Below are 18807 nucleotides of genomic sequence, written 5' to 3'. Positions count from 1 at the left end.
TTTGTCAGTTTAGTCTAAAGGTTTCATTTTTCACCTGTGGGTCTAAAAAGATTTCACCGTTGCCATTTTAGTCCACTGGGTTAACTTCATCTATTTTTTCTGTTAATAGGAAGCGCAATTCGGTCATTTTATATGGCCGAATTGTCTTTCTAGTTAACAGAATTTCATATAAAATGACCGAATTGTCCTTCTCGTTAACCAAAAAAATGGATGAAATTAACCCAGTAGACTAAAATGGCAACGGTAAAACCTTTTTGACCCACATGCAAAAAATAAAACCTTTAAACTAAACCACAAGGACTAAAATGGCATTTAACTCATAATAAAAAGTGACAGATTGACTTTTCAAAGAGTGATAATCTGACTTTTTTAAATAGCATATCCATACATCATGTTTGAAGATTTTTATATAAAAGGATTGGAGTTGGACACTGTCACTCCTCAACTGCAAGTAGATTTCAAATAAAAAGTTGTTAAGGAGCTCACAGTTGATTTTGTAAGATGGAAGTTGGGCCGGCGAGTGGCGGTGGCCGCAGGATCAAGTTAAGGATTTTTGAGGTTGCATCATGGTTGTGGTTTATTATCACTGCCACAGTAGCTCAAACTCAAAACACCACCGATCCAGCTGAAGGTCTCTCTCCCTCTCATGTTTAACTATACTCTTTATTCTTTATTGAAAGTACGCCAAACTATCAAATCACATTCGGGTTTGATTTAAGTTCGTTGATGAAATAGTTTGATCAATGTAGATTGATTCATAGCAAAATTGGCCTAGCTAGATTTTCAATCAATAATTGTAGCGATTAAAACTACAATTATAACTTTCAACTCATTCAATAAAGTTCACTTTTACTTCACTTATCTTCTAAAGATAAAATGTAAGTCAAACCAATATGTTAGAACATCTCCGGTGATGATCCCTCAAGAGACCATAAATTAATGTCTTGTCACCTGACTGGTGGCGACCTAGGAATTATTTGCTAGGGGTGCGGATGATGGGTATAACCATATTTCAAGAAGCGCGGTCCGTTTTTTTCCTGAAAATACATTAATTTTCTTTTTTCAAAGATGCGTCCGCCCACCCACCAAGACACATAGGTCCGCCCCTGTGACACTTCCATCCTACAAATATCCTTTCCGTTTTCAAACATCTGATTTTTACCATACTTTTCATGTATTTATATGAGTTAAATGTCATTTTAGCCCCTGTGGTTTGGGCCATTTTGATAGTTTAGTCTAAATGTCTCATTTTTCGCATGTGGGTCCAAAAAGGTTTCACCGTTGCCATTTTAGTCCACTTGGTTAACTTTATCCAATTTTTCTGTGAACAAGAAGGGCAGTTCAGTCATTTTATATGTATTTCTGTTAACTAGAAGAGAAATTCGGCCATATAAAATGATAGAATTGCTCTTCTCGTTAACAGAAAAAAATGGATGAAGTTAACCTAGTGGACTAAAATGGCAACAGTGAAACCTTTTTGGACCCACATGCGAAAAAAATGAAACTTTTAAACTAAACTGACAAAATGGCACAAATCCCATGGGCTAAAATGGAATTTAACTCTATTTATATTTACAATTTAAAATCGTGTCATATTATAGGTCATCAAACATACATAAGCCTTTTCAAACCATCCGATTTTCACCACACTTTTCATATATTTATATTTAGAGTTAAACCTGTGTCATATTATAGGTAATCAAACATACAAAAATTATATAGAAAACTATGTTTTATCGATTATATCTTAAAATTCATATTCATGAATCATGAATAAACAAGATCTTCCAATGTAGTTGGTATTTTTATAATAAATAGAAAGTAGAGGGTTAGGTTTGACAATTCTTGAAACATATATCCACCGACATTTTGATATTTTCCCGCCTGAATTTTGAGATTTTGGTAATTAGGTTAGGGTTCTTGTAAATGAAATTCAAGATCAATACCTTGTTCTCGATCTAACTAGTGTATTGAGTTTTTGATTTTGTCATATTAGTGTTACTAGTAATATAATTATGATTATGATCCTGATTTTGAAGAAACTTACTGGTGTTGCAGCACGAGTTATACATGACATGTTCAGGCAATGGGGGATAGAAGAAAGTAAAGTAGCAAACATGAGATGGAATCTAAGTGGAGAACTGTGCAGTGGCGCTGCGGTGGACTCTACCCGCTACGATTCACAGGCTTACAATCCAGGCATCAAATGTGATTGTAGTTTCCCCAATTCTACTTGCCACATCACTCGACTGTAAGTGCGGCTTGATCTCAGTTCTTTCTATAGCAAATATGATCTACAGGAACAACTTTTCTTACGTGTTACTTATACGTATTCTTTATCTTTTAACGATTGTTGCTTGCTTCACCAGAAGAGTTTATTCATTGAACGTGGAGGGCCCGATCCCAGAAGGACTCTGGACTTTGGTTTACCTTACCAATCTGTATGTATGCGCCTATTTCTTCGCTATTGTATTGTGCTATGAATAATTTTTCTAAACTGTTAGTACATCTCGTTAGAAACATGCATAGGCAGATATGATAAACAAGTAATATTCTCTAAATGATGGAAAGTTAGTTACAAAAATAATATATGATTAAATCAAGGAAGTCATTGATGAACCTAGCATGTTCTAATACATCTACATTTTTATTGATTTACTCATCATGTGTATGGATGAAATTACTTTTTTTTAAATAAATCTAAGATCGAGTTAATTGTTTTACCATAAGAGTTATAGTTTTGTTGCAAACCAACCATAGTACCTTAGCAAGCGCAACCGGCATGCCAAAAGTGCTTGAAAGTAGATGATTTTCTATGGTGTTTTCTTTTTCATGAAACTACAAGTACAGCTCTTGGTTTTGTTTTGTTATACCTTTTGCATGTTAGGAAATACCATGTCTAGATGTAATGAACACAAGTAACAATATGGCTGTAAAAACCATTAACTTAAGAAATGTAGAACTTGTCTTGGGATATATATAATTATATATTGTCAACTACTTTGAGTAACTATTGAAAGTTAAAACCTACACCTAGCTATATATGTGTTTGTGTTTGTGATGTAAATCAGAGTAGGCGTAGTGAATAGGACTAGGATTCAAATAAAAAACGGATAGAAAGTTTGGAAATCAAATGGAATGTATGGGCTACGCTCACCGGAGATACAAAAACACCACTCAATCAATCCGCATGGCAATTCTAAACTTGAATCAAGATACAGACACCATCACTCGATTCAACTCTAGACTCCAAAGATCACCATCAAAAGTTGCCTACAATCAGTTAGCCTTGGAAAGACAGTTCACTCACGAAAGAGATAAACTTCATAAATTCTGGTGAATTATACTCTGTTTATGATTCACTGAATCATCCATACATAAAGGAATTCAGATGCAACCCCATGTTGCTACAATTATGGAAGCGGTAAACTAAAACTGCTTGAATTTGAAATAAACGGAAATAAAATAGAACCAAAATAATAACATGTGGAAAATGAACTGGAAATAATAATCTGAGCTGCTGCATGTGGAAAACATGGGTTGCATGAGTAACCGCATGACTGTGGCTCTTCAATCCGGGTTGAGATCCTGACCCAATTGGTTGTAGTTGAACTACCTCTGACCCGTTGCTTGACCTGTTACTTCTGACCCGAATGTTCCAACGTGTAGTTCAATTTCAATTTGTGTCGTTTTTACCAGGGGTCGCAATTGCTATCAGTTTGTGTACACACATATACATTATCTATGATTGTATTATGCTAACTGTATAGTATTTGCTACAGAGATTTGGCCCAGAACTATTTGACAGGTACCTTGTCACCTTCAATTGGCAATTTAACTCGGATGCAGTGGCTGTAAGCCTTTCCATTTTATACTTCCAACACGTTGATCGTTTTTTACCTCAACAATATCTATGAGAATAATGCTGAGATTTGACAATGATTTTGAATTTATCTTTAGGACTATGGGTATCAATGCTTTATCTGGGGAGCTTCCACCAGAGCTAGGACAACTTTCTGATCTTAGATTGCTGTATAGTTTTTTTGCTTACCTTTCATCAAGCAGCAACTTCTATTGTTTTTCTTTGTTGAATGAAACGTAAAATTATATGTTACAGGGGAATTGGCACAAACAGTTTCAATGGTTCCCTGCCATCTGAACTTGGAAATTTGCGAAGATTAGAACAGCTGTAAGGACTTTCATGATTATTATCTTCTATTTTTTCTCTAAATAAATTGCTTAGTTCTTCGATAAATTAGGATGAAAGAGCGTGTGTAGTTCTATACAATGCCATTGAACAAATCTTATATCATCTTCGTATATGTTCATTTTTTCAGTTACATTGATAGTTCTGGAGTTGGCGGTGAAATACCATCAACATTTGCTAATTTACAGAACCTGGTTACAGTGTAAGAGTATTTATTTTTTATGATGTTTCACAGTAGTACCTTTATCCCATGAAAATTGCAGCTCTTTCATTTTTAAGATGTATTTTGAGGAAGTGTTCATGAGGCACCAAATCAAAAGTTGCAATCTTCATTAAATGGAAGGGGCACTATATGTTCATTGTTCTACGTTAGTTATCATTATTCCCAGCATCATGGATAGGATTTCTTGTGCTCTCAGATGGGCTTCTGATAATGAATTCACTGGAAGAATACCTGACTTTATAGGGAATTGGACACAGTTAGAGTCATTGTAAGTTAACCGTTATGTCATATTCAAGGTCAAGGTGTTACATATTTGATGAAACTTTATGATTACTTACATGCTTTATGTTCATATAGGAGGTTTGAGGGCAACTCTTTTGAAGGTTCAATACCACCTTCGTTTTCTAGACTGACGTCTTTACAGGAGTTGTAAGTCTTTTTTTTTCCTAAGACATCATTATTATATTTTCAACTGATTTGTTCTTGTGATATAAACCCTCTAAAATTAGCTGCTCGGGTCCTATGAATGTTGCAGAAGGATAAGTGGTTTATCTAATGGATCTTTGAACTTTATAAGGGATTTGAAGTCCCTTAATGCTCTGTGAGAAGATTTTTACTTTTTCTTAAGTCTATCATGTTATTATTTTGAAAAAAAAAAACATATAATGACACATTTCTTGCAGAGTTTTGAGGAATAACAGAATTACTGGCCCTATTCCAGCGGACATTGGAGAATATCAAAATTTGGAACGTCTGTGAGTGATTGATATTGAAGTTTATAAATGGCTGGGACTATCCGGACACCTCCTGCGCCTATTTTCACACTTTTTTAAACCTAGACGCCTCGTATAGCTCTATACGAGGCGTACATGCACTGAATTCGATGGGGTCTCAGAGGGTGTCAGGCACGATGTTTAAGGAACCCTATACGCAGGGTATAGGGCTATACGAGGCGTCCATGTTTGGTTTTTTTTTTGGCTGAAATGAGGGGTGTTTTGGTGGGTTTTGGTATGGTTTTTTGGATAGTTTTTGAAGATGTGTTTTTTTGTTGAAATTTTTTTTGGTTTTAAAAAAAGTTTTTTTTCTTTTTTACACTATAAAAAGTTTTTGTTTTTTAAAAATTAACTATTTGCCTTTAAAAATCGTTCTTTTTTGGTTTCTAAAAAAGTTTTGTTTTTTTTTTTTTTTTTGTTTTTTTACACTATAAAAAGTTTAAAAAAGTTTTTGTTTTATATCGATTAAATCAACTATTTTAAAAATCGGCTCTTTAAATATATTATATTGATTAAATATTATATTGTTTTTAACATTTTACTTTTTTAAATATTATTCTTTCGATTAAAATTTTATTTCTTTCAAATATTGTATCCGTATTATATTCAGGGGGTTATATTATTTCCGTATTACCTAAATTTAAGACAACAATCATTAAGTAACCGAATAACTGAAAACAAACATAAATATGACATATATAAGATAACTGTTTACATCCATAACAAAAATATATAAGATAAGTTTGTACATCCATAATAACAATAAAAACAACAACAGGTCTATGCATCCAAATCCGAATCTGAATCCTGATGCTGCTGCTGCGGCTGGTGCTCCTGATGTGGTGCTCGAACCGGTGGAAGCGGTATCGGGGGTAATCCCTCTCTCTCTCGTCTATCCTGCTCCGCCCGTACCAGCCAACCTACCAAATCGTCGAGCCTGTCAAGCCTGGCTCGTACATCCGGATGTAGCGCAGCTCCTGGGGCACGACCTCGAATAACTGACGTGGAAACTGAGGTGCCCCGGCAGGTGGCGGTGGCTGTGGCTCCGCTGCACCGTCTAGATCCTCCGGAGGGTCCTCCACGGGCACTACATCAGCAGGATCTGCAGGAGGATGAACGGGCTCGAAATGCTCTGGTAAGGCCTGCTCTGTCCATACGCCCCCTTCGCGGTTTTTAAACCGCGGGCCAATGGGGAACCTCCTGATAACCCTCATCCCCCATAGCGACTGCATACCCATCCGCGTCGGCATGATGGCCGGCGTCCGTAGATGTGGGTCCTGGTGTGGTACGAGGCCCAATGAACGGGCAATGACGGTCACGTACGCCCCGCCATACAAAAATCCGCGCTCCTGCCGGTGATGGCCGGAGGCGAAGTACTGGGCTAGACCGTGTGCTAGCGCGCACGGCCTCCTATACAACAAACAGTAAAGGAAAAAAAGATCTGTGGTCGTACACCACTCACGGCTGTAGCCGCGCGCTGAAATAGAAGTGGCGAGCAAATGGTGCAGATACCTGCAGATAGTGTTAGCGAAATACAAAAACAGAGATTAATAAACAGTGCATATAATCACAATAATTGCAATAATAAACGTACATACCTGTATAGTGGGTCCCTAACAAACGACACCCTCCCCTTCGACTTTTCGTGCTCCCAATGATCCGCCCCCGCAATCACCTGCCAAAACCCTACAAGAGTGGGTTTTTCAACCACCACTAGCCCCGCTGTGTAAATCTCAGTCTCAATCTCCTCCTGCATGTATAAACCACAATGCACCGCAAACTGTGCTAGCGTCATCGAACGCATAACGCCAGCAAGCCTGAAAGAAACCTCAGGCGGATGGGGAGCACCTGGGTACGGAAGCGGCACTGGCTCCCCAGGAGGGTGAAATGTGAATGACGAAAGGAACTCGACCAGCAGCTCCCTGTAGGTCGGCGTGTGCGCCAAATCAAAAAGACGTTGCCACGGCGAATCGATAGGTATAAACCGACGCACTCTCGGCGTCTCAGCAATCTCCTCCATCGCATCCCAGTCGATCGATGCATGCGATCCAACGTGCATCCTCCTAAGCTTCTGGCAATGACGGGCGGCGTCAGTGCCGTCGGGAAACTCAAGATATGGATGCCCCTGCAGCGTATCCACAGGCGGTCGCTGTCTCCGTCGTGGACCCTGCTGAACCGGCTCTATGTGAATGTCATCGCCCGGTATCAGATCGTCCTCCATAATAAATACTGTATACGTATACAAACAATAATAAATAAAACAATAATAAATAAATAAATAAATAATAATAATAATAATAATAATAATAATATAATAATATAATAATAATATAATAATAATTAATAAATAATAAATAACAATAATAATAATGTTTTTAATAATAATAATTATTAATAAATAATAATAATAATAATAATATTTAATAACAATAATAATATTAATAATAATAATAATAATATAATAATATAATAATAATTAATAAATAATAAATAACAATAATAATAATGTTTTAATAATAATAATTAATAAATAATAATAATATTTAATAACAATAATAATATTAATAATAATAATAATAATAACAATAATAATATAATAATAATATAATAATAATATAATAATAATTAATAAATAATAAATAAAAATAATAATAATGTTTTAATAATAATAATAATAATAATAATAATAATAATAATAATAATAATATAATAATTAATAAATAATAACAATAATAATAATTAATAATAATAATAATAACAATAAACAATAATAACAATAATAATAAAAAAAAAAATTCAGACCCTCGTATAGCCCTCGTATAGGGCTATACTCGGCGTCCTGTTCTACAAGTTCATCATCATCATCATACTAAAACCCCCAAAACCCAACAAAATTCAAATTCAGGGCAAACCTACGGTCTAAAGGCATAAACGAGACAAAAATACTTAACTAGGGGATGAAATACGTACCGGTGATGCTTCGATTCTTCAAAAATACGGTTGAAAATACGTCCGACGCGTATAGATCAAGCAGCAGCGTATGTGTGTGTTTTTTGTTTGGGTGTATGATCTGTGTCGTCTAGGCCCCCCCCCCTGTGTTATACGAAGCCTAGACGCCTCGTATAGATCTATACGAAGCGTCTATTCTTTTTGTTAAATGACCATTTTGCCCCTGTTTAGCCCTCCGTATAGCCTTTTTTCAGGGGCAAAATGGTAATTAACCAAACCAAAAAGATATTTCTGGAATGGTTAATTACCATTTTGCCCCTGAAAAAAGGCTATACGGAGGGCTACACAGGGGCAAAATGGTCATTTAATAATACATTTTAATAATAAAAAAAGAAAAAGGTGATAAAGTAACCGCCTCATTTGTACTCCTCGTACAGACCTGTACGAATCGTACAGGCTTGAAATTACCTTTGAGCCCCTGCTAAATGGCTATACTGGGGTCTAAACAGGGGTAAAATAGTAATTAACCAAAAATATTTTCAAAATTCAAATTTAAAAGAAAAGAATTGTTACCGCTCAAATAGACGCCTCGTACAGGTCTATACGAAGCGTCCATTTTCAAAAAATTCAAATTTTGAAATTCAGATATTCAAAATTTGAATTTTCAAAAACCCGCTCTGATAGACGCTCAGTATAGCCCTATACGAGGCGTCTGGTTTAAGTGAAATTACTTTTTAGCCCTTGAAATAAGCCTAGATTGGGGGCATATCAGGGGCTAAATGGTCTTTTGTACAACAATATACGAGGGGTCTAGTTCTGTACGAGTCGTACAGTTGTATTTTTTGTAGAAAATTATAGAAAAACACTATTAATTACAAAAAATACTATTAATTAAAAAAAATAGTATTAATAACAAAAAAATACTATTAATTACAAAAAAATAGTATTAATTACAAAAAAACACTATTAATTACAAAAAAAATAGTATTAATTACAAAAAAATACTATTAATTACAATAAAATACTATTAATTAAAATAAAATACTATTAATTACAATAAAATACTATTAATTAAAATAAAATTCTATTAATTACAATAAAATACTATTAATTACAAAAATCATTCTTCCGTGTAACTATCTATGTAATTAAGACTGGGGTTTGATCTTGGCCGAGGATTCATTATCGATGTATACCATTCTAGACGTGGCAAGTACATATCTTCCCATTGTTCTGTATGGGGTCTTCGGTGGGTCAACCATAGCCCGTGTGCTGGTGGCATAGGATAATCCCCTTCCAGCTTAACATGTATGAAGTGGTTCTCGTTAACATGTGTAAGCGTTATGAATAATGGTTGTTGATTAGCCGGAGGACTTAGTATTGGGAAGTAAGTGGAACTCGCACCCATGGTTGTCGTTAACAGGTGCACCCCGATACCGTACGTTTGTGCAATAAGAAGTCCTGCAAAGGGGAAGTCCATCCAGTGATTCTCCCCACAACCGGCCACTGAATCCCAAATTAGGCCCTGACGATGCGTGTGAAAATAACCATCAGCCCATGCTTCAAATATTGGGAACCAGATCGATTCGTTCTGATCCATTTCTTGGACAAGGTCCCTCCTAATAAGCCCCCATGAACTCTGATCCATCCCTAAGCCCACAGCCACAGACCGAAACCCACAATGACCGTCCGGCATCACATCTCGTATGCACGAGACGTACGGATGGAACACTGGCGGAATGTCAGACTTAAACCGTTCGATGATTCCCACGTACTCGTCCCCAATGATTAAAGGAAAACCGTGATCATCTCGTGTCTCTTTCTTCTTAGAACTCTTTGAACGGCTTAGGGTCGCTTTGGGTTTTTGGGACCTTATAACCGACTGTTGTGAGGCCTGAGACGGAACGTACGAGCTGTGGCGAGGTTTATCGTACTTACTTTGTCGTGAACCTTCAAAGCACGTGTTTGCATCACCGAAGGAGCTTCTCCTCAATTCTTCATCTATACGAGAGGCCTCGTCCAACCTTTCTTGTACCTGCTTTGTTGTTGGTCGGCCACGAGTATTTTGTTGGACAACCGGTGGTTTCTTGGTAGATTTCGTTGGAGTCAACACCGCTTTAATCTTTGAAAGCAGGCTTTTTTGCTGAGCTGGGGGGTGCGACTGTAATTGTTGTCTAACAACATCTAGCTCTTCGACCACGTCAAGTGAGTCGTCTATCAATTTACAACTTTGGAAGTTAAGTTTCCGCCAGAAGACGTCTATGTCTTCGAGTTGAATCGGACGCTCTGCACGGTTAAAAACAATATTGTTTAAGTAAAATGAAAAAAGGAAATATATCACACAAGTGTTGTACGTTCAACAATTATTACCTTCACGCATGTACTTTTCTATCCTACAAGCACAGGGCAACCCACAACTGTGCCACATTTGGCAACCACATGATGAATTAAAGCGCTCCAAGACATCTAGCCTCCTAATTGCCTCTCCATGCAACAAGTCAAGGGCTTTGTGGGATACTTTTCCAAGTAGGTGTTGAAACATCGGGTGTTTGTGGTGTTTCATTGTTTTTTCGATGCTTTCTCGAAAAGTCTTCCTTATTTCACCGAACTGTGTCTCAACTATATCCCGGACACAACCAACTATACGGTCCAGCGAGCTCCTATCTTCGACGTATCTCTTTAAGTTGGCATGTTGGCTCTCAACTCTGTTTGTAGTACGATTACCAAAGTTGCGCCTCTTATCAGTCCACGCAAAGACAAACATCTCCTTATAGTCTTTTAGCCAGTTATCGTACACGTATTTGAAGACTCCTAAAAAGTAAAAATAATTTAATAAAATTTGCATAGGTGAGTCGTATGTTATTAGAAAAACTTACTAGAACGTTTGCACTCCACAAGTCGCTTTCGCATGTTGCGCAAGTGGTAGTCGTAGATGGGTATGGATGGAGACTCAATCAATGTCCCCCAGAATGACATAAATTTCTTCCAGTCGTCGTCTGTGAAGGCACCCTTGCAGTGCTTCATAACATTCTGTTGTATGTGCCACCTGCAAAGAAGCCTGGAGGCGTCTGGAAATACTTTAGCACACGCGCCCATAAGGGCTAGGTCTCTATCCGTTAAAATCACACGTGGCTCCATACATTCATCCAACATTGCCTTAACCCTCTCAAGCACCCACACAAAGTTATCACCCCGTTCTTTACTAACAACGGCATGCGCGATAATAAACGATTTGTTGGTAGGCGTCATACCAACAATCTGGATAAAGGGCATATTGTATATGTTTGTCTTGTACGTTGCATCGATCATCATGACGTGGAGGAATGCACGCCACATGACTCTCGAGTCCTGATGAAGAAAGAAGATCTCTGTTACGATCTCTGTTCCGGGTTCTTCCCGTGTCTCGTAAATAAAGTCGTTGTTCATCAGCACATTTTCTAGTGACTGCATGGGAGTCAATCCTTGTCTTTGTTCGGCTCTAATCTTCGCTACAACGTTTTGAACGTCTTTCTGAACATGAAACCTGTCGGGGTCCTGCTTCCTTATCGTTTGAAATATTTTGCGCGGCTCCATGTTTTGAGCTGTCAGCTGCTCGATCAGTTTCATTTCGCTTGGAGTAAACCTTCGCACAAACGCGTGGGCCGACAGGTCCTCACAAAGTTCGTGGTTATGTTCAATTGTTCCGTCTTTTATCTCCCAGGTTTCATACGGGTGGTTTCGAACAGCTAGCAGGTAAAACGGGCAACCGGTTTTTTTGCTTCCAGCTTTTCTAAGTGTTGCTGTACTCTGGTGCTCACCACCACGATCACATTCAAGCCATACCCTCCCGGTTCTTCCCCCGATTTTCTTTGATCGACGGGTGACAATAACGAAACCATCCGCATTTGCTATTTCTTGTATCCGTTTCTTTAGTTCATCTAAGGAGTTGAAAACCTGTAACATCAACAATATTAATAATAATAATAATAATAATAATAATAATATAATAATAATAATAATAATAATAATAATAATAATAATAATAATAATAATAAAAATAATAATAATAATAAAAATATTAATAATAAAATAGTAATTTATACCGTCTTTTTTAAGTACAGACTGTCCAGAATCGGAGGTGCTTCACCACCATATCTACCATATCCACCATATCCTCCAACGTCCGAATTGTTTTGATGAACATAAGGAGTGCCCGGGGAAATGAATTGCTGATGATCACCGTCTCCTCCGTATCCACCGTATCCCCCGTATCCACCGTATCCACCGTATCCACTGTCTCCTCCGTATCCACTGTCTCCTCCGTATCCACCGTCTCCTCCGTATCCACGGTTTCCTCCGTATCCACCGTCTCCTCCGTATCCACCGTCTCCTCCGTATCCACCGTCTCCTCCGTATCCACCGTCTCCTCCGTATCCACCGTCTCCTCCGTATCCACCGTCTCCTCCGTATCCACCGTCTCCTCCGTATCCACTAGCATGGTATGAGTCATCTACAGGGGCTGTTTCATCAACAGGAGGATGCTTGTTCAAATCTAGAAACGGGCTGTTTTGTTTTCCTTGTATACTAGACACAACCTCCTCTTGCTCATTAGAATCGGGAACGCCAGACTCCTCCAAAATAGACAACCGTATCATCATTAGTAAATAATAAACTAAAACAACAAGCAATTAAAACATTTACGCTAATAACTGTTACCGGAACGCCTTCGTGCCCCCACTTTTCGCTAGAATACTGCCCGAAGATATAGTTGCCGTCCCAATATGATGACATTTCAACACTCCGGGATGATAATAACGCAAAGACAAATAAAAGAAGAAACAGAATGTGAGTGTTTGTTTGTTGAATGCTCGGATGTGGACCAAGAACGCACTGTAGGTTGCATTTTATGTGAGTTAAAGACGCCTCGTATAGGTCTTTACTCCCCGTATGCCTTTAAGTCATGTCGGGCATAGTCTCATCATAGTCAAATCGGTCAGTCCAAGACGCCTCGTATAGACCTATACGAGGCGTCTAAGTACCTTCGTATTGACCCTTCGTACAGGGCTAGACTCCCCGTATAAGTTGACTGATGTGACGTTGTACGAGGTGCAGAAGCTGTCGGGAAAAGCAAACCTATACGCCTCGTATAGGTCTATACGAGGCGTCTAGAAGGGTGTGGATTTAGGGAATAAGGTGTCTGAATATGTACACCCTTATAAATATATAAACTTAATTATTTAAGGAAAGCTCTAAGATGTGATGTTATCTATTGCCAGTTTTACTAACTGATCTCATTGTATACTTCCCAGGGATTTGAGTTTCAACAATCTGAATGGACAGATTCCAAGAGAGTTGTTCAACTTGAGTCGACTCTCTTTCTTGTAATACACATATTCTCTTTCTATGCTAAATCATATATTACTTACAATTAGGGCATAAGTATCTATGTGGAATTACATAATTGGGGATGGATGTTGACATTTATATAACATCCAAAATCTGAATCTAGAAGTCATCATTCTCAGGTTTCTTGGAAACAATAGCTTAAATGGCACCCTTCCCGAAGTAAGGAGCGCAAATCTCAGAAATATGTAAGTGATGCACGGCTGCATTTGGGGTTTCCATGTTTGAAATATTCATTATAGACTAATAATACAAAAATATATATATATTTTTGTAAATTATTTACAATTTTCTTCATGCAGTGATGTGTCATACAATGAACTATCTGGAACACTTCCTTCTTGGGTTAATGAGGCAAACTTACAACTGTAAGTGCATGATGTTGAATATTACATTATCATTTCTGAATTGTGATTTGTTCCCTTTTATATAAGATGCAGTAGTTGGCGACTGACTTTTAAATTAGTTTTTTAGCATAGGTCTTGGAACTAATGTCATATTTGTAATGTGTGCAATTTTCAGTAACTTAGTTGCGAACAACTTCACTTTAGGAGATTCAGGAAACAGTGGTTTGCCTTCAGGTTTAGAGTGTCTCCAAAGGAATTTTCCTTGTGCTCGTGGGTCCCCAAGATGTAAGTAAAAACATGGAGTTTCTAATTCCTTTTTTTGAATGCCAACTCACACACACACACACCCTTAAATGTTGGTTTTTACAGATAGTGATTTTGGAATCAATTGTGGTGGTCCTCCATACACGTCATCTAACCGGTTACTCCATGCGCAAGAAACTGAAGAACTTGGAGAAGCAACATATTATGTGAATTCTGAAAGAAGGTGGGGTGTCAGCAATGTTGGTCAAAGGCAAAACTCAAACTCTACGGTTTTTTCTTCACGCCAATTCACAAACACTTTAGATTCAGAACTTTTCCAGACAGCACGAATCTCTGCTGGATCATTAAGATATTATGGGTTAGGGCTGGAAAATGGTAACTACAAAGTCACCCTCCAGTTTGCAGAACTAGAGATAGAAGATAGGCGCACTTGGACAAGTACTGGAAGGCGTGTCTTTGACATTTATTTGCAGGTTTACAGAACTTTATATGAATTCTAATGCAGTTCTTCATCATTAACAACTTCTTTATCTTCCTAAACCAGTGAAATTGCACTAATTTTAACGTTATTTTACTAATTTTGTGAAAATAACGTTGAAAGCGATGGTCAACTAATCATACATCATGTGGTGGCGTTGATAGCTGAAAGACAAGGGGGTGCATGCACAAATCGGCCTTTGTCCTGATTGATGAGTGTTATGTGTCTCATGTCCAAGGCTTGATACAAAACTACTATCGAGTCGGGGGTCTCACTGGAAGCAGTCTCTCTATTCCTACGGGGTAGAGGTAAGGCTGTCTACATCTTACCCTCCTCAGACCCTAACTTAGCTTTGCTATTGTTGGGATGTACGATGATGATTTGGAAAATCATATATGCCATTTACTAACAAATGGGTCGATTAGGGTTCTTATTAATATCCAAAGGGTCATCCAAATTCTACTCTTAGTGCATACAAGCTCCTTAGTTATTACTGCATCAGTTACTGTTAAAAAAGGAGTGCGGGTCAATGGGTAATGCTGACCCAGCCCAGCCTGTTTTGGCCCACACCAAAAGTGATCCGTATTAACCCGTTACCCAACCTGTCTGACTCACTCACCTTGCCATTAATTTCTCAAATGCTTATCTTTCAGGGAAACCGAGTGTTTCCAGATTTTGATATAAAAAGGGCAGCAGGGGGAGCCTCCTTTAGTCCTGTTCAAAGGCAAGCAACAGTTGAGGTTACAGATAACTACCTTGAGATTCATTTATTCTGGAATGGAAAAGGGACTTGCTGCGTACCTAATCAAGGGACTTTTGGACCTCTTATCTCAGCAATCAGTGCCACCCCAAGTACTGCAATTCTTTCTCAATTTCTTTACACTTGAAAACTACTACCCTTTACTTATACTTCTCATTTTGTACAGACTTCCCCCCCACTGTGAGCAACACTCCACCTTCCACAAAGAAGAATAGGACCGGTTTAATTGTTGGGATCTTGGTTCCTATTGCAGTTGTTACCTTTCTGTCATTATTAGTCCTATATATTTTTCGTCAACGGAGGAAAAAGCAGGATACATCTGACAATTATGAAGGTAGTAATTAGTATGGCAAGTCATTATTAGCCCTATATATTTTTCGTCAACAATGGTTACAGATTTGTAGGAGTTAATGCAATTTTAACCCATTTTCTTTCGGATGATTAACTCGGTTTATGCTTGACCTCTAACAAGTAAAATAAAAAAGATAGCTACAAAGAAAACATGACGAATGGGTGGAAAATCACCCGAACTGTATTACAATGCATAAATCATCCCTTTAAAAGTTAAACTATTGTTGAATTAGTAGAACGATTGTGATCATATTTGAAACAATTTCATTTTAAACTTGCATGCTTTGGCTGATTTACAGAGTTTTTGGGAATTGACGCCAAACCATATACCTTTAGTTATGGAGATCTGAGAGATGCAACCGATGATTTTAGTCCTGCAAATAAGCTTGGTGAGGGAGGTTTTGGACCTGTTTATAAGGTGCCTTGTACTTTACATTAACAATCCAATTTTGCTTCTTAAATTCAAACTTAACCATAATTAGTTCTTAATATCCTTTTGATTTTAAACAGGGAACACTTGATGATGAGAGAGTAATAGCTGTTAAACAACTCTCTGTAGCCTCCCACCAAGGCAAGGCTCAGTTTATTGCTGAAATTGCAACCATATCCGCTGTCCAACACCGCAACCTTGTCAAATTATATGGATGCTGCATTGAAGGAGATAAACGGCTTCTTGTTTACGAGTATCTTGAGAATAAGAGTCTTGATCAAGCATTATTCGGTAAGAGATATCACATTACATTCATCATAACTACAGTCTTTTTACATGAATCGCAGACCCTAATACTATAATGTTACATTTGGGGTCTACAATGCAGGAGACAGCAAGCTATCTCTTAGTTGGACAACCCGGTTTGAAATATGCCTCGGGTTAGCACGCGGTCTTGCATATCTCCATGAGGAATCTCGAATAAGGATTATACACCGAGATGTTAAAGCTAGCAATGTTTTACTTGATGCTGATCTCAACCCCAAGATCTCGGACTTTGGTTTGGCCAAACTTTATGATGACAAGAAAACACACATGAGTACTCGCGTTGCAGGCACAATGTAAGATTTTATATAATGTGCTTGTCTTTTGAGTATGACACACACACATATATATCAGTTGACTTTGTGGAAGTTGTTATGATTTTATTTTTATTTTGTAGAGGGTATTTGGCACCAGAGTATGCAATGCGTGGACACCTTACAGAAAAAGCTGACGTGTTTGGGTTTGGAGTTGTAGCTCTAGAGATTATTAGTGGAAGGCCTAACTCTGATCCAACTTTGGAAGATGAGCAAATATATCTTCTTGAATGGGTGCGTATCTTTCATTTTCTTGATTATTCCTTACAGTTTTAAAAATCTATATTGTTAATATACAAGTATTTCTATCTGTTTGGTTCCTTTGGTGTGTTCTTAGGCATGGAACCTACATGAAACTAATAGTGAAGTTGAGTTGGTGGATGAAGAACTGTCTGAATTTGATGAAAATGAGGTAAAAAGAGTGACGAGAATCGCCCTTCTATGCACCCAAACCTCACCTATGCAAAGACCATCAATGTCACGAGTGGTGGCCATGCTTTCAGGAGATATGGAAGCAGGCGGTGTTATTACTCGGCCCGGGTATCTGAGTGGTTTTAATTTTACAGATGCTACAACCTTCAAAAGTGCTATTGCAAGTTCAGGTACAGGTTCAATACCAAGTACAAGTCACTCCACTGTTTCACCTAGCACACCTGATAATGATTCCAGACCGATGCTTCATAATATCATTGAGGAAGGTAGATGATGATGAGATGATGATTATGACCGTTTGTTCATGAATAATCATTTTTGTGTAATTTTTATTAGAATTTAATAATTAAGACATACCAACGGAGATGCCATTTATATATCTGATAGTAATCTCTGACTGCAATTTGTTAATTTGAAGATGTTTGAATGAATTTGTGATTGATAACACCTGCGGCCGAGCACCATACTCTTAAAGGGAACTGCAGGAGAGATATAACATATGGCCTTGGTATATTTATTTCTTCCCGCCTGAAACCTAATTATGGTCTTATTGAAATAATAAATTATAATTCTATCTTTTTAAATAAGATTTTTGTTGAAACACTGGTTAACACAAGGACAATCAGTGGGGTTGTTTCGTCTAATGGGTTCAACCTCTTCTTCTACTCGTATTGATGGCTCGAGATCTGCAAAACAGTAAACACCGTTAGTCTCGTTAAGAGGGGGGAAGGGGGTTTTCCCTCTTAACCAGGCTCCGGCGTGAGAATAAGTGCTGTTCTGAGAGTAAATAGACAGTGTGCGTATAGAGTGAGTAAGGAGAGTAAAGATCCTGAACCTGAATGATGAAGGGTCCTATTTATAGCCGGAGGGTGAAGAAGGAAGGAGCAGCTGTGCCAGCTGTGAGCGCGTGCCAGCTGTCCGACCAAGGGGAATATCCTCTTGGTCTGCTCTGTCGTGGCAGGTGTAGTGGTACACGTGGCGTTCTTGCATTCGCCTGCGCTGGATACCTCGTACCGGTATTGTCAGTGCTGCTCCCTGAATTGTCGCAGGCCTATGTGGCATTCTGCTAGTGGTGACACGTGTCGTCCTTTATGTCGGATAGAGCATCTTTGGTGCCAACTGTGAATCATCCAGAAGTTTCTAGAAGCTTCTGGAGTGTTTCGTTGACGTGGATGCCTTGTGTGCACAAAAGTGGTGTGGTCCCTGCCATGTAGGCAGGGAATTGGGACCATACCTCTTCAAGTCCCCCCAGTCCAGTGTGCCTTCTAGTTGAGTTGATCGTCTAGGAGGGATTCTGGACTTATGAGAGTTGTGGTTTCTGTGCATCGCGTAGAGTTTGGTACATGTAAAATGAACCGAAATGGGCGCGTTGCATGTGGGTTTTGTCCTTTGTATCTGGTGGACCAAATGGACGCATGGCGCATGGGTTTTGGCCCTCTGAAAAAAGTGAGCCAAATGGACGCATGGCGCATGGGTTTTGGCCCTTTGAAAAAGTGAGCCAAATGTACGCATGGCGCATGGGTTTTGGCCCTTTGAAAAAAGTGAGCCAAATGGACGCATGGCGCATGAGTTT

The 18807-nt window shown here is 38.4% G+C and overlaps 2 protein-coding genes across 2 annotated transcripts; one reads left to right on the top strand and one right to left on the bottom strand.

Annotated features, from left to right (window-relative positions):
- Positions 1-383: 383 nt before the first annotated feature.
- Positions 384-17613, top strand: LOC110890176 (probable LRR receptor-like serine/threonine-protein kinase At1g56130). The gene is made up of 23 exons (XM_035979748.1): positions 384-631; positions 2059-2251; positions 2370-2441; positions 3783-3854; positions 3961-4032; positions 4118-4189; positions 4338-4409; positions 4627-4698; positions 4788-4859; positions 4966-5031; positions 5114-5185; positions 13441-13512; positions 13657-13722; positions 13837-13902; positions 14057-14166; positions 14251-14618; positions 15277-15475; positions 15550-15717; positions 16034-16152; positions 16245-16455; positions 16553-16784; positions 16886-17036; positions 17140-17613. The coding sequence occupies exons 1-23, from the start codon at positions 502-504 to the stop codon at positions 17506-17508; spliced, it is 3096 nt and encodes a 1031-aa protein (XP_035835641.1). The 5' UTR covers positions 384-501; the 3' UTR covers positions 17509-17613.
- On the bottom strand, positions 9254-10594 carry LOC110890174. Its single transcript, XM_022137740.2, has 2 exons — positions 10523-10594; positions 9254-10438 (listed from the first exon to the last, which is right to left on the bottom strand). Exons 1-2 carry the CDS (start codon positions 10578-10580, stop codon positions 9273-9275), a joined length of 1224 nt encoding a protein of 407 aa, XP_021993432.2. The 5' UTR covers positions 10581-10594; the 3' UTR covers positions 9254-9272.
- Positions 17614-18807: the final 1194 nt, after the last annotated feature.

The sequence above is a fragment of the Helianthus annuus genome, chromosome 11, assembly GCF_002127325.2.
Source record: "Helianthus annuus cultivar XRQ/B chromosome 11, HanXRQr2.0-SUNRISE, whole genome shotgun sequence".
In the NCBI taxonomy this organism is placed as follows: Eukaryota; Viridiplantae; Streptophyta; class Magnoliopsida; order Asterales; family Asteraceae; genus Helianthus; species Helianthus annuus.
This window is presented reverse-complemented; position numbering and strand designations above follow the sequence as displayed.

Coding starts and splice junctions, on each gene's coding strand:
- LOC110890176 (XM_035979748.1), top strand. CDS start 502: ATGGAAGTTGGGCCGGCGAGTGGCGGTGGCCGCAGGATCAAGTTAAGG. Junction 14,167..14,250: donor TGCTCGTGGGTCCCCAAGAT/GTAAGTAAAAAC, acceptor TGGTTTTTACAG/ATAGTGATTTTGGAATCAAT. Junction 15,476..15,549: donor AGCAATCAGTGCCACCCCAA/GTACTGCAATTC, acceptor CATTTTGTACAG/ACTTCCCCCCCACTGTGAGC.
- LOC110890174 (XM_022137740.2), bottom strand. CDS start 10,580: ATGTGGCACAGTTGTGGGTTGCCCTGTGCTTGTAGGATAGAAAAGTAC. Junction 10,439..10,522: donor AGAAAAGTACATGCGTGAAG/GTAATAATTGTT, acceptor TTAACCGTGCAG/AGCGTCCGATTCAACTCGAA.